The 13,031-nt window shown below is 46.9% G+C and overlaps 1 protein-coding gene across 1 annotated transcript in view; it reads left to right on the top strand.

Annotated features, from left to right (window-relative positions):
* GTF3C2 (general transcription factor IIIC subunit 2) overlaps window positions 1–13,031 on the top strand; it is a 452,236-nt gene that overhangs the window by 309,571 nt on the left and 129,634 nt on the right. Inside the window, exon 10 of the mRNA XM_053710988.1 lies at window positions 7,841–7,970. Coding sequence (XP_053566963.1) covers window positions 7,841–7,970 — 130 coding nt within the window. The remainder of the gene's footprint in view (window positions 1–7,840; window positions 7,971–13,031) is intronic.

Here is a 13,031-nt window from a genome sequence, read left to right as displayed (position 1 = left end):
CAGCTGTAGCCTATTTAAGCGGAAGGCAGCTGCTGCTCCTTTAAGCAGTGAACAAGTGCTTGGTAAGCACGAAACATGTCTGCTGCATGAGGAGCGCAGCTTCTCTCCCTCTTGATGTGTTTTATCTTGGTCAGTTTGTGCTACTACTGTTGCTGGACTGTACCGCTTGCTGTTTTTAAATGCCTGAAAATAAAGATTGGAACTTTTTATTCTTACCGGTATTTGGGACATCATTTTGTATTTTGAGTCCACGGCCCGCCCTGTTCTTTTAGACAGGTTGTGAGTTATTGTAAACTTCAGACACCTCTGCACCTTGGCTTTTCCTTTCTCTTCCTAACTTCGGTCGAATGACTTGAGTGGGAGGGAAGAGAGGAGCTATTTAACAGCTCTGCTGTGGTGCTCTTTGCCTCCTCCTGCTGACCAGGAGGTGAATATCCCATTAGTAATTAAGATGATCCGTGGACTCATCGTGTCAAAAGAGAAATACATTTATCAGGTAAGCATACATTTTCTTTTTTCCCACATCATGCTGAGAATGGCGTCCTAGGTGACCTGCTATTGGAAACTTTCATTTGGATAAGTCACTTATATATTACCACCATGACTGACTGGATAGCTATTTCAAATTGTTCTATGTTTTCAGATTTTCTTTTACTAATGTTTATTGCTATGAGGTAATAGGGGTCCCTTCCCAGGTTTGTTTTATGTAATGCTTTGATATGATCTACCCTGTACCCCCTGTTGCAATACTCGGTTCTCACTTGATTAGCAGGTATATAGGTCCACCCCAGGTATGATGATCTGACTGATTTTGCTGAGATAACTTGCAAGTTACGCCGCCATCCTCCAACTATAACCGCACATATCAACGTGATAACACTGATGTAATGTATTAGACATTGTGATTTACATTGCACCATATTTTAAGAGCCAAATCTGACATTTCACGCAACCAAAATTAACATGATACAAAGTATACACCTCTTACATGGGTCACCATTGGTAACTAAATACGTTTGATGGACCTGATTGACATGTGACTTACACTAAGGACTCACTGAGAGCTCGAGTTATTGTCTTTGGATAACTTATCCCAGTTTAGATATTAGTCTAAACAAGATTTTCTCATTAAACTAACCAATAGAAACATATACCCAAGAGCAGAGGAGAAAAATATAAAAAATCCACTTTTGTTAAGTAGGTTGATAGGACTTAGTAAGGTCTTGGTTGTTTTTGTTCCTTTTTATTTTATAGTAGTATAAGAAAAAAATTTTAGGCTGCAAATTGTATGTTACTTATATAGAACAGCACTTCCTTCAAAGAACCACCAACTGATTTAGCCAACTTGCGACTTATAGTAAACCTTTAATGGGTTCTCTGCCTCTCTGTCTCCATGCAGACTATCTCTAGCCACCTCTAATAGATGCCAGAAAAAGTATGCGCATATTCTTTACTATTGGTATCTGGTCGCTATTATGCATGAAGAGTCCAACTTGATGTTATTGTATTTTCAATATTCTGTAACATATGGCTAACACAACACAACTAGTGAATCTTGATTGGGACCTAAAGTCTTTTCTTCCATCTAAGCGACATTAATTATTTCATGTAATTTCTGTATAACCAAAATGCCCAGAATGATGGGGTCACTATGACTCTATAGATCTCTACAAAGGTTATTTACTTGAATAATAACTAACAGTTTGTGCCCAAGTGTAAACGATTACTTTCGTTTAGTTAGGGTAGTTAAGTTGGAACGTTTTATAATTTAAAAAAAAAGAGAAAACCCCAACAGTGTAGACATTTAAAATATTTAGCGGGTCATAATTGAGATCTGAATAAAGTATGTGTTTATAATATGAGCATGGCCTTATTGAAATCATAAATATCTTAATTTGTATCATGACCAATGTATTATGGTTTTCCTTTTTCTTCTACCCTGTGTGGTATGATAACATATTTTATGTATGTCTGCATTGTTGGATATAAATAAAAGTTAAAAAAAAAAAAAAAAAAAAGCCAGATTCGAGTTTGCCATCTGAGGAAGCCAAAATCCTTTTGGAAGATTGTGATGTGAACAGACGAAAATAAATGACAGCTTTTTGTTACGGCCCATCATTCTCCTATTTTCAGAAAATGAGGCTTTTAAAGAAAAGAATACAATCCCTACAGTCAAACATGGTGGAGGTTCACTGATGTTTTGGAGTTGCTTTGCTACTTCAGGCACTGGATGTTTTGACTGTGTGCATGGCATTATGAAACCTGAAGACTACCAAAGAACTCTGTTGTGCAATGTAGGGCCCAGTGTCAGAAAGTTGGGTCTCAGTCAGAGGTCATGGGACTTACAGCAGGACAATGATCCAAGGCACACGTCAAAAAGCACCCATAAATGATTTAAGACAAAGCGCTGGAGAGTACTGAATTGGCCAGCAATGAGTCCAGATCGCAATCCCATAGAGCACCTGTGGAGAGATCTCTAAACAGCAGTTGGGAAAAGGAACCCTTCCAATCTGAGAGACCTGGAGCAGTTGGCGAAAGAAGAGTGGTCCAAAATTCCAGCAGAGCAGTGTAAGAAACTCATTGATGGTTACAGGAAGTAATTGATTTCAGTTATTTTTTCCAAGGGGTGTGCTACCAAATATAAAATGTAGGGTGCCAATAATTTTGTCCAGTCCATTTTTGGAGTTTTGCGTGGAATGTGTCAGATTTGGCTTTTTTTCTCTCTTTGGCTTTTTGTATCATACCAATATAAACAAAAGAAATAAACATGATATTTTTGGCCCTGACTGTATATGGTACCATCTATTTTTAATAAACAATTCTTACACAGTTTATCTGTCTTATTTTACTGTGGCACACTTCATTATGATGCACTTTACCTATTTCACATTGGCACATTTATCTGACACCTGTGTCTGGTACACTTGGTTACAGTATGTGACAGACCCCTCTGTCAACCTCCCTACGGATTATGGGTTCAGGCATTATGTTAAGTCACCCTGTGCCCATTATAGGTACAGGGTGCAAATCCAACAGTACTGGAGGGGTTAACTCACCTCTTGTTCAGTTTTGAGTAACTGTATTGTCTGAGACAGAGACAGGTTTCCTGGCATCAGCTATTGTTTACTGTAATTAGGTTTAGGTGATAAGCATTCACCTTGATTAATCACCTCCAGACTGCTAGGAGCCAAGAAGGAATCCATTGTTTTCTTGTGTTTGATTGTTTATTTGGTTAAGTAATGTAATTCTATTGTATCCTGTAAAAGGGCATCTTCCCTCTATCTAATGTACTATACTCTTCCAATCCCCCATCTGGTCCCCTAGGGGAGTGTCCACCAGATGGGAGACCTGCATAAATACCAGGCATATAACCCTCAATAAAGTAGATTCTGTTTTACCCTCAAGACGGAGCTTGGTCTCGTGTTTGGGGGGAATTAACTGGGTTCGTGTGTTGCTGATCCCGTATTCAGGGCATTTTTCATCTGGTATTAACCCTCGATATCACGAGGTGGCAAGCGACGTGATGGTCCTCATCGCCCAGAAGAGCAACTACACATCCGGACCTAATGGGAATACAGTATGAAAAGCTGAAAAGAGCCACCCTTAAAGACCTGCTAGAACAACGGGGCTGACAGGCCAGTAACCTGAGGAAGAGGGAGATTATAACAATACTGACCGAGATGGACAGAGTACCAGGGACCGAAGGAACCAATGAGCCCAGCATATCAGACAGAACTCCCGAAGAAGCAAGCTTTGACCGGGCGGTTAAAATAAGACTGGCACATTATGGCCCCAACCCAACTGCCGAATTTATCGACCGGGTCATAGCAGCTGTGGAGGCCAACCTACTTCGCCAAAGCGGCGCTGCAGCAGCCCAAGTCACAGCAACCCCAGTGGAAAAGAGAAAAGTACATTTTGCATCTTTTAAAAACTTCTTGGAAGCAGAAGGAGAGATTGATGGGTACCTTGCGGATTTTGAGAGGCAATGTGCCCTACACAAGGTACCCGCAGAGGACTGGGTCATGAAATTATCCGGAAAATTTTCCTGCCGGGCCAGCGAGGCTTTTCGGGCCATTCCGGATGAGGAAGTCGGGAATTATAATGCTGTAAAAGAGGCTCTGCTCTCCAGGTATGCGGTTACACCGGAGGCATACAGGAGACGGTTCAGAGACACTGTTAAACTAGCTGGAGATTCCTACATCGAGTGGGCATGTAAGGTGCACCGCAAAGCAGCTCGCTGGATGGCGGGGTGCCAAGCCGTATCTGGGGAAGAGGTGCTACAGCTATTCCTGTTGGAACATTGCTTCGACAAGTTATCCGCAGGAGTTAGAGAGTTGGTTTGGGACCGTAAACCCTCCACCCTGCATGAATCTGCTCGTCTGGCAGATGAGTATACGGATGCCCGCAAACTGGACACTGCTACCACTAAGATCCCTGCCAGAGTGGAGTACTGACCCACAGTCACCCCAGCAGCTACCAGTTACCAACCCCCGACGCACCGCTCTACCACACCGCCTTCAGCCACAAATTATCCTAAGACAGCCCGGTTCAGCTCACGGACTACTCACAGCCTATTTGGTGCTTTGGATGTAAGCAACTAGGGCACAAAAGACCAGAGTGTCCCCTAAACACAGCAAACCAAGCACAGTCCTGGAGAAGACCCGCCGGCGGAAACCCACGTAACCCTCAGCCTGCTGCCCACTGCGTAGAGGAGGAAGAATGCTGGGGCATCCTACATGAAGCAGACCCCATGCAAGTTGCCCACCAGGATAACCGGCAACTGGTTAAAGTGAATGGGAAGGAGGTCAGTGGTCTACGGGAAACTGGTGCTACCATGACCTTGCTCCAAAAGAACTTGGTGTCTGAGAACCAGCACACCGGAGACACTGTGGCTGTGAGGGTAGCAGGGGGCGCTGTGTTCCGCCTACCTGTTTCCCGGGTACATTTGGATTGGGGAGTGGGCGCTAGACATGTGAATGTGGGGGTCATGAAGGACTTACCAGCTGATGTTCTCCTTGGAAATAACTTGGCCCCCCTTTTTTCTGCCTACGCTCCCATGGGTCCCGCCGATGTTAACCCTGTGACTACCCATGCCCAAATCCGTGCCGCCGAGACCGACCCACCTGCTGCTGAGCCCCAGGACGCTGAGCTCAGTAAATCTCTATCCGCTATTGATACGTGGAAGTCCCGTTACAACGCGCTGATGAAGGAGAAGAGTCAAGTAGAGGATGAAATGGTCACGTTAAACAATCACGTAACGGTGCTAGCGGGAGAGAAGAGGAGCGCAGAGGAAAAAGCATGTTTAGAACGGGAATCTCTACTAGACAAGCTGCACCGACAGACCGCAGAAAACACCAGCTTCAGAGTGGAACATGAAACATTAAAGAAAAACTTAGCGACACTGGAGGAGAAACTGACGCTGGCTCATAGTGAGGTGCAGCAACTCAAGGGCACCCTACGTCATTATGAAGGGCTTGTGGATACCTATAAAGAGCAGGTACAAAAAACTCGTAAATAAGCCGATGAGATTTGTCTCCAACTGGAAAGAAGCGTCTCTGAAAACAAAAACTTGAAGGATTGTTTAGCCCTGGTCTGGGCACTGAAGAAGTTGAACCCTTATTTATATGGACAGGAATTCTCTCTCATAACGGGAATGCAGATGGATTGTCCCGGCAAACTGACATTCCTACCACCTCCTAGTCCGGTCATCCCCAAGTTGACCCGCCAAAGGGTCAAGCCGGGTCTGCCAGAGTGTCCCACCAGGAGGGGGCCGTGTGACAGACCCCTCTGTCAACCTCCCTACTGATTATGGATTCAGGCATTATGTTAAGTCACCCTGTGCCCATTATAGGTACATGGTGCAAATCCAACAGTACTGGAGGGGTTAACTTTCCTCTTGTTCAGTTTTGAGTAACTGTATTGTCTGAGACAGAGACAGGTTTCCTGGCATCAGCTATTGTTTACTGTAATTAGGTTTAGGTGATAAGCATTCACCTTGTTTAATCACCTCCAGACTGCTAGGTGCCAAGAAGGAATCCATTGTTTTTTGTGTTTTTATTGTTTATTTGGTTAAGTAATGTAATTCTATGGTATCCTGTAAAAGGGCATCTTCCCTCTATCTAATGTACTATACTCTTCCAATCCCCCATCTGGTCCCCTAGGGGAGTGTCCACCAGGTGGGAGACCTGCATAAATACCAGGCATATAGCCCTCAATAAAGTAGATTCTGTTTTACCTTCAAGACGGAGCTTGGTCTCGTGTTTGGGGGGAATTAACTGGGTTCGTGTGTTGCTGATCCCGTATTCAGGGCATTTTTCATCTGGTATTAACCCTTGATATCAGAGTTATACCATAACACAGTAATATACTTTCTTTGTTCGTATCAGTGAATGTCAACTCCAGCCCTCATATGTCTCTAACTGTAACAACCCACCTAGGGTTTTTGTGTTGAATTGGAACCCAGTTGCAGCGGAACAGCACTTCCTTATAATCGCCACCTTCAGGAAATCCTGGGAGTGGATACAGGATCCTGAAAGGTCAGTGGTGGCATGGAGGCCTTTAATATGAATGAAAAGGCGGACACGAAGTCAAAATAATCCGAGGGCAGACAGGCGAAGAAAAAGGAAAATCTGAAGTCAGGAACCAGTAAATCTGTATAACGGAATCAGAGTTAACACTCAAGGTACAAGGTAAGAACTCCAGAACCAGGAATCAAGGAAAATAGCACTGACTGGGGGGCGTGCTGAGAATATATAGGGAAACTAAGTCACGTGACCGGTCACCTGCCCCCAGTAGATGGAGCAAGCAGGGTCAATAAGAGGCGGTCAGGGACTCAGCGCCATCTTGGTTTTTCCCAGAATCCCTGGCCTGCTCTCTTCCATCAGACCCAGATCCCTCCTCCCTTCCTATGCTCAAACGCAGAGTCCCCATGGACGAGCACCATTCTACAGAGACAGCATGTTCGCCGCAAAACTCGGCAGCGAGAAGAAGAGGGGAAGACAGTTGCAGGCCAGCGATAGGAGGCCCGGGAGCCAGTTACTGCACCACCTCTAGGATGCCACCTGAAGCCAGGAGCGGGTAAGTGTCCGGCTGTGCCGTGACACTAACAAACAAGAATCAAAGGTTTTACTAATTTGAGGTGAATTATTGATTGGGCAGTGGTCCAACCTAGGCAGTGCCATACTCACACGCTGTCCTGTTAGGAGTGTACAAGGGTAGAAATGAGCAACACAACTTTCTTTGACATTTCATGTTTACAAAGGCTACATTAGGGGGAAAAATTGCCCATCTCTGGTTTACCCCTTGCCAATGCCCTAAGTACCCCCAGGGGTACACGTTCCACAGGTTGAGAAACTTCTAATCAGTTTCTTTCTACTCCATGTAGAAATGAGCTAGAACTACAGGGCCAGAATTTGGCTCTGCAAGTAAATATGGTCTGTTATTTATGGCTGTTTATATCTGTAGGGCCGAATTATCAAGCTCTGAATGGTGCTTGGTGCCCCATGTTTCCGGTGAGCCTTCTAAAGACCGCTGCTTCATAACTTGTCCACCTGCTCTGAGGCGGCAAACAGAAATCAACCCGATCGAATACGATCGGATTGATTGACACCCTCTATTAGCGGCCCCTATTAGCTAATCTGCAGGGGGCGGTATTGCACAAGCAGTTCTGGTGAACTGCTTGTGCAATGATAAATGCTGTCTGCATTTATTGATGTGCAGAGGACATGATACGCTACATCGTATCATGTCCGCTCGCACTTTAATAAATATGCCCCTGTGTGTGAAGGGGAGAGAAATAAATTATTTAATTCACAGAATATATGCTCTCTATCTTTTTCAGGTTGACTGTGTTGTACGACTACAGGTGGGTTCAATTAAAGCCTGTGACCCTGAAGAAAGTGGGCAGTGTTTCACTGTAGCGTGGCACCCTACCAAGCCCCATCAGTACCTGGCTGCAGGATTCTATAATGGTGAGAACTCACTACACATACCGCTCTCTGACGCATTCTGTTCAGACTGCCCTTCTGCCATGCCCCACTGTCTTATCCCCTGACTCTCCTCCTTCCCACATATTTCTCTAAAACACTTTTTCCCCTCACTCTCCTGCCTCTCACATGTCACTGTATGACCCTGTGTACCTGACTGTCCTGCCTCTCACATGTCACTGTAAGACCCTGTGTACCTGACTCTCCTACCTCTCACATGTCACTGTGTGACCCTGTGTATCTGCTTCTCCTGCTTCTCACATGTCACTGTATGACCTTGTGTACCTGCCTCTCCTGCCTCTCACATGTCACTGTATGACACTGTGTACCTGACTCCTCTGCCTCTCACATGTCACTGTATGACCCTGTGTACCTGACTTCTCTGCCTCTCACATGTCACTGTATGACCCTGTGTACCTGACTCTCCTACCTCTCACATGTCACTGTATGACCCTGTGTACCTGACCTTCCTGCCTCTCACGTCACTGTATGACCCTGTGTACCTGACTCTCCTGCCTCTCACATGTCACTGTATGACCCTGTGTACCTGACTCTCCTGCCTCTCACATGTCACTGTATGACCCTGTGTACCTGACTCCTCTGCCTCTCACATGTCACTGTATGACCCTGTGTACCTGACTCTCCTGCCTCTCACGTGTCACTGTATGACCCTGTGTACCTGACTCTCCTGCCTCTCACGTGTCACTGTATGACCCTGTGTACCTGACTCTCCTGCCTCTCACTTGTCACTGTATGACCCTGTGTACCTTACTCTCCTGCCTCTCACATGTCACTGTATGACCCTGTGTACCTGACTCTCCTGCCTCTCACATGTCACTGTATGACCCTGTGTACCTGACTCTCCTGCCTCTCACGTCACTGTATGACCCTGTGTACCCGACTCTCCTACCTCTCACATGTCACTGTATGATCCTCTGTACCTGATCTCCTGCCTCTCACATGTCACTGTATGACCCTGTTTACCTGACTCTCCTGCCTCTCACGTCACTGTATGACCCTGTGTACCTGACTCTCCTGCCTCTTACATTTCACTGTATGACCCTGTGTCCCTGACTCTCACATGTCACTGTATGACCCTCTGTGCCTGACTCTCCTGCCTCTCACATGTCACTGTATGACCCTCTGTACCTGACTCTCCTGCCTCTCACATGTCACTGTAGGACCCTGTGTACCTGACTCTCCTGCCTCTCACATGTCACTGTATGACCCTGTGTACCTGACTCCTCCGCCTCTCACATATCACTGTATGACCCTGTGTACCTGACTCCTCTGCCTCTCACATGTCACTGTATGACCCTGTGTACCTGACTCTCCTGCCTCTCACATGTCACTGTATGACCCTGTGTACCTGACTCTCCTGCCTCTCACATGTCACTGTATGACCCTGTGTACCTGACTCTCCTGCCTCTCGCATGTCACTGTATGACCCTGTGTACCTGACTCTCCTGCCTCTCACATGTCACTGTATGACCCTGTGTACCTTACTCTCCTGCCTCTCACATGTCACTGTATGACCCTGTGTACCTGACTCTCCTGCCTCTCACATGTCACTTTATGACCCTGTTTACCTGACTCTCCTGCCTCTCACATGTCACTGTATGACCCTGTGTACCTGACTCTCCTGCCTCTCACATGCCACTGTATGACCCTGTGTACCTGACTCTCCTGCCTCTCACATGTCACTGTATGACCCTGTGTACCTGACTCTCCTGCCTCTCACATGTCACTGTATGACCCTGTGTACCTGACTCTCCTGCCTCTCACATGTCACTGTATGACCCTGTGTACCTGACTCTCCTGCCTCTTACATTTCACTGTATGACCCTGTGTCCCTGACTCTCACATGTCACTGTTTGACCCTCTGTGCCTGACTCTCCTGCCTCTCACATGTCACTGTATGACCCTCTGTACCTGCCTCTCCTGCCTCTCAAATGTCACTGTATGACCCTGTGTACCTGCCTCTCCTGCCTCTCACATGTCACTGTATGACCCTCTGTACCTGACTCCTCTGCCTCTCACATGTCACTTTATGACCCTCTGTACCTGACTCTCCTGCCTCTCGCATGTCACTGTATGACCCTGTGTACCTGACTCTCCTGCTTCTCGCATGTCACTGTATGACCCTGTGTACCTGCCTCTCCTGCCTCTCACATGTCACTGTATTACCCTGTGTACCTGACTCTCCTGCCTCTCACATGTCACTGTATGACCCTGTGTACCTGACTCTCCTGCCTCTCACATTTCACTGTATGACCCTGTGTACCTGACTCTCCTACCTCTCACATGTCACTGTATGACCCTGTGTACCTGACTCTCCTGCCTCTCACATATCACTGTATGACCCTGTGTACCTGCCTCTCCTGCCTCTAACATGTCACTGTATGACCCTGTGTACCTTACTTTCCTGCCTCTCACATGTCACTGTATGACCCTGTGTACCTGACTCTCCTACCTCTCACATGTCACTGTATGACCCTCTGTACCTGACTCTCCTGCCTCTCACGTCACTGTATGACCCTGTGTACCTGACTCTCCTGCCTCTCACTTGTCACTGTATGACCCTCTGTACCTGACTCTCCTGCCTCTCACATATCACGGTATGACCCTGTGTACCTGGCTCTCCTGCCTCTCACATGTCACTGTATGACCCTGTGTACCTGACTCTCCTGCCTCTCACATTTCACTGTATGACCTGTGTACCTGACTCTCCGGGCTCTCACATTTCACTGTATGACCCTGTGTACCTGACTCTCCTGCCTCTCACATGTCACTGTATGACCCTCTGTACCTGACTTCTCTGCCTCTCACATGTCACTGTATGACCCTCTGTACCTGACTTCTCTGCCTCTCACATGTCACTGTATGACCCTGTGTACCTGACTCTCCTGCCTCTCACATGTCACTGTATGACCCTGTGTACCTGACTCTCCTACCTCTCACATGTCACTGTATGACCCTGTGTACCTGACTCCTCTGCCTCTCACATGTCACTGTATGACCCTGTGTACCTGACTCTCCTGCCTCTCACATGTCACTGTATGACCCTGTGTACCTTACTCTCCTGCCTCTCACGTGTCACTGTATGAACCTGTGTACCTGACTCTCCTACCTCTCACGTGTCACTGTATGACCCTGTGTCCCTGCCTCTCCTGCCTCTCACATATGACTGTATGACCTGTCGTATACTATTATTTTATTTTATATCTAAATGTTTTATCTATGAGGAACATATTTAATGTGTAATTATTCTTTGAAATTGTATATTTATTCTAATCATGATTTTATAATTTATTCTAATAATGATTTTATAACTCCACATGACCCTCTGTACCTGACTCCTGACTCTCACATGTCACTGTATGACCCTGTGTACCTGGCTCTCCTGCCTCTCACATGTCACTGTGTGGCCCTCTGTACCTGACTCTCCTGCCTCTCACATGTCACTGTATGACCCTGTGTACCTGACTCTCCTACCTCTCACATGTCACTGTATGACCCTCTGTACCTGACTCTCCTGCCTCTCACAATTAAAGCCTGTGACCCTGAAGAAAGTGGGCAGTGTTTCACTGTAGCGTGGCACCCTACCAAGCCCCATCAGTACCTGGCTGCAGGATTCTATAATGGTGAGAACTCACTACACATGCCGCTCTCTGACGCATTCTGTTCAGACTGCCCTTCTGCCATGCCCCACTGTCTTATCCCCTGACTCTCCTCCTTCCCACATATTTCTCTAAAACACTTTTTCCCCTCACTCTCCTGCTTCTCACATGTCACTGTATGACCCTGTGTACCTGACTGTCCTGCCTCTCACATGTCACTGTAAGACCCTGTGTACCTGACTCTCCTACCTCTCACATGTCACTGTGTGACCCTGTGTATCTGCTTCTCCTGCTTCTCACATGTCACTGTATGACCTTGTGTACCTGCCTCTCCTGCCTCTCACATGTCACTGTATGACACTGTGTACCTGACTCCTCTGCCTCTCACATGTCACTGTATGACCCTGTGTACCTGACTTCTCTGCCTCTCACATGTCACTGTATGACCCTGTGTACCTGACTCTCCTACCTCTCACATGTCACTGTATGACCCCGTGTACCTGACCTTCCTGCCTCTCACGTCACTGTATGACCCTGTGTACCTGACCTTCCTGCCTCTCACGTCACTGTATGACCCTGTGTACCTGACTCCTCTGCCTCTCACATGTCACTGTATGACCCTGTGTACCTGACTCTCCTGCCTCTCACATGTCACTGTATGACCCTGTGTACCTGACTCTCCTGCCTCTCACATTTCACTGTATGACCCTGTGTACCTGACTCTCCTGCCTCTCACATTTCACTGTATGACCCTGTGTACCTGACTCTCCTACCTCTCACATGTCACTGTATGACCCTGTGTACCTGCCTCTCCTGCCTCTCACATATCACTGTATGACCCTGTGTACCTGCCTCTCCTGCCTCTAACATGTCACTGTATGACCCTGTGTACCTTACTTTCCTGCCTCTCACATGTCACTGTATGACCCTGTGTACCTGACTCTCCTACCTCTCACATGTCACTGTATGACCCTCTGTACCTGACTCTCCTGCCTCTCACGTCACTGTATGACCCTGTGTACCTGACTCTCCTGCCTCTCACTTGTCACTGTATGACCCTCTGTACCTGACTCTCCTGCCTCTCACATATCACTGTATGACCCTGTGTACCTGACTTTCCTGCCTCTCACATTTCACTGTATGACCTGTGTACCTGACTCTCCGGGCTCTCACATTTCACTGTATGACCCTGTGTACCTGACTCTCCGGGCTCTCACATGTCACAGTATGACCCTGTGTACCTGACTCTCCTGCCTCTCACATGTCACTGTATGACCCTCTGTACCTGACTTCTCTGCCTCTCACATGTCACTGTATGACCCTCTGTACCTGACTTCTCTGCCTCTCACATGTCACTGTATGACCCTGTGTACCTGACTCTCCTGCCTCTCACATGTCACTGTATGACCCTGTGTACCTGACTCTC

The sequence above is a fragment of the Bombina bombina genome, chromosome 4 (genome assembly GCF_027579735.1).
Source record: "Bombina bombina isolate aBomBom1 chromosome 4, aBomBom1.pri, whole genome shotgun sequence".
Taxonomy (NCBI): Eukaryota; Metazoa; Chordata; class Amphibia; order Anura; family Bombinatoridae; genus Bombina; species Bombina bombina.
Note: the sequence above shows the minus strand (reverse complement) of the source record. Positions and strands in the feature narration are given on the sequence as shown.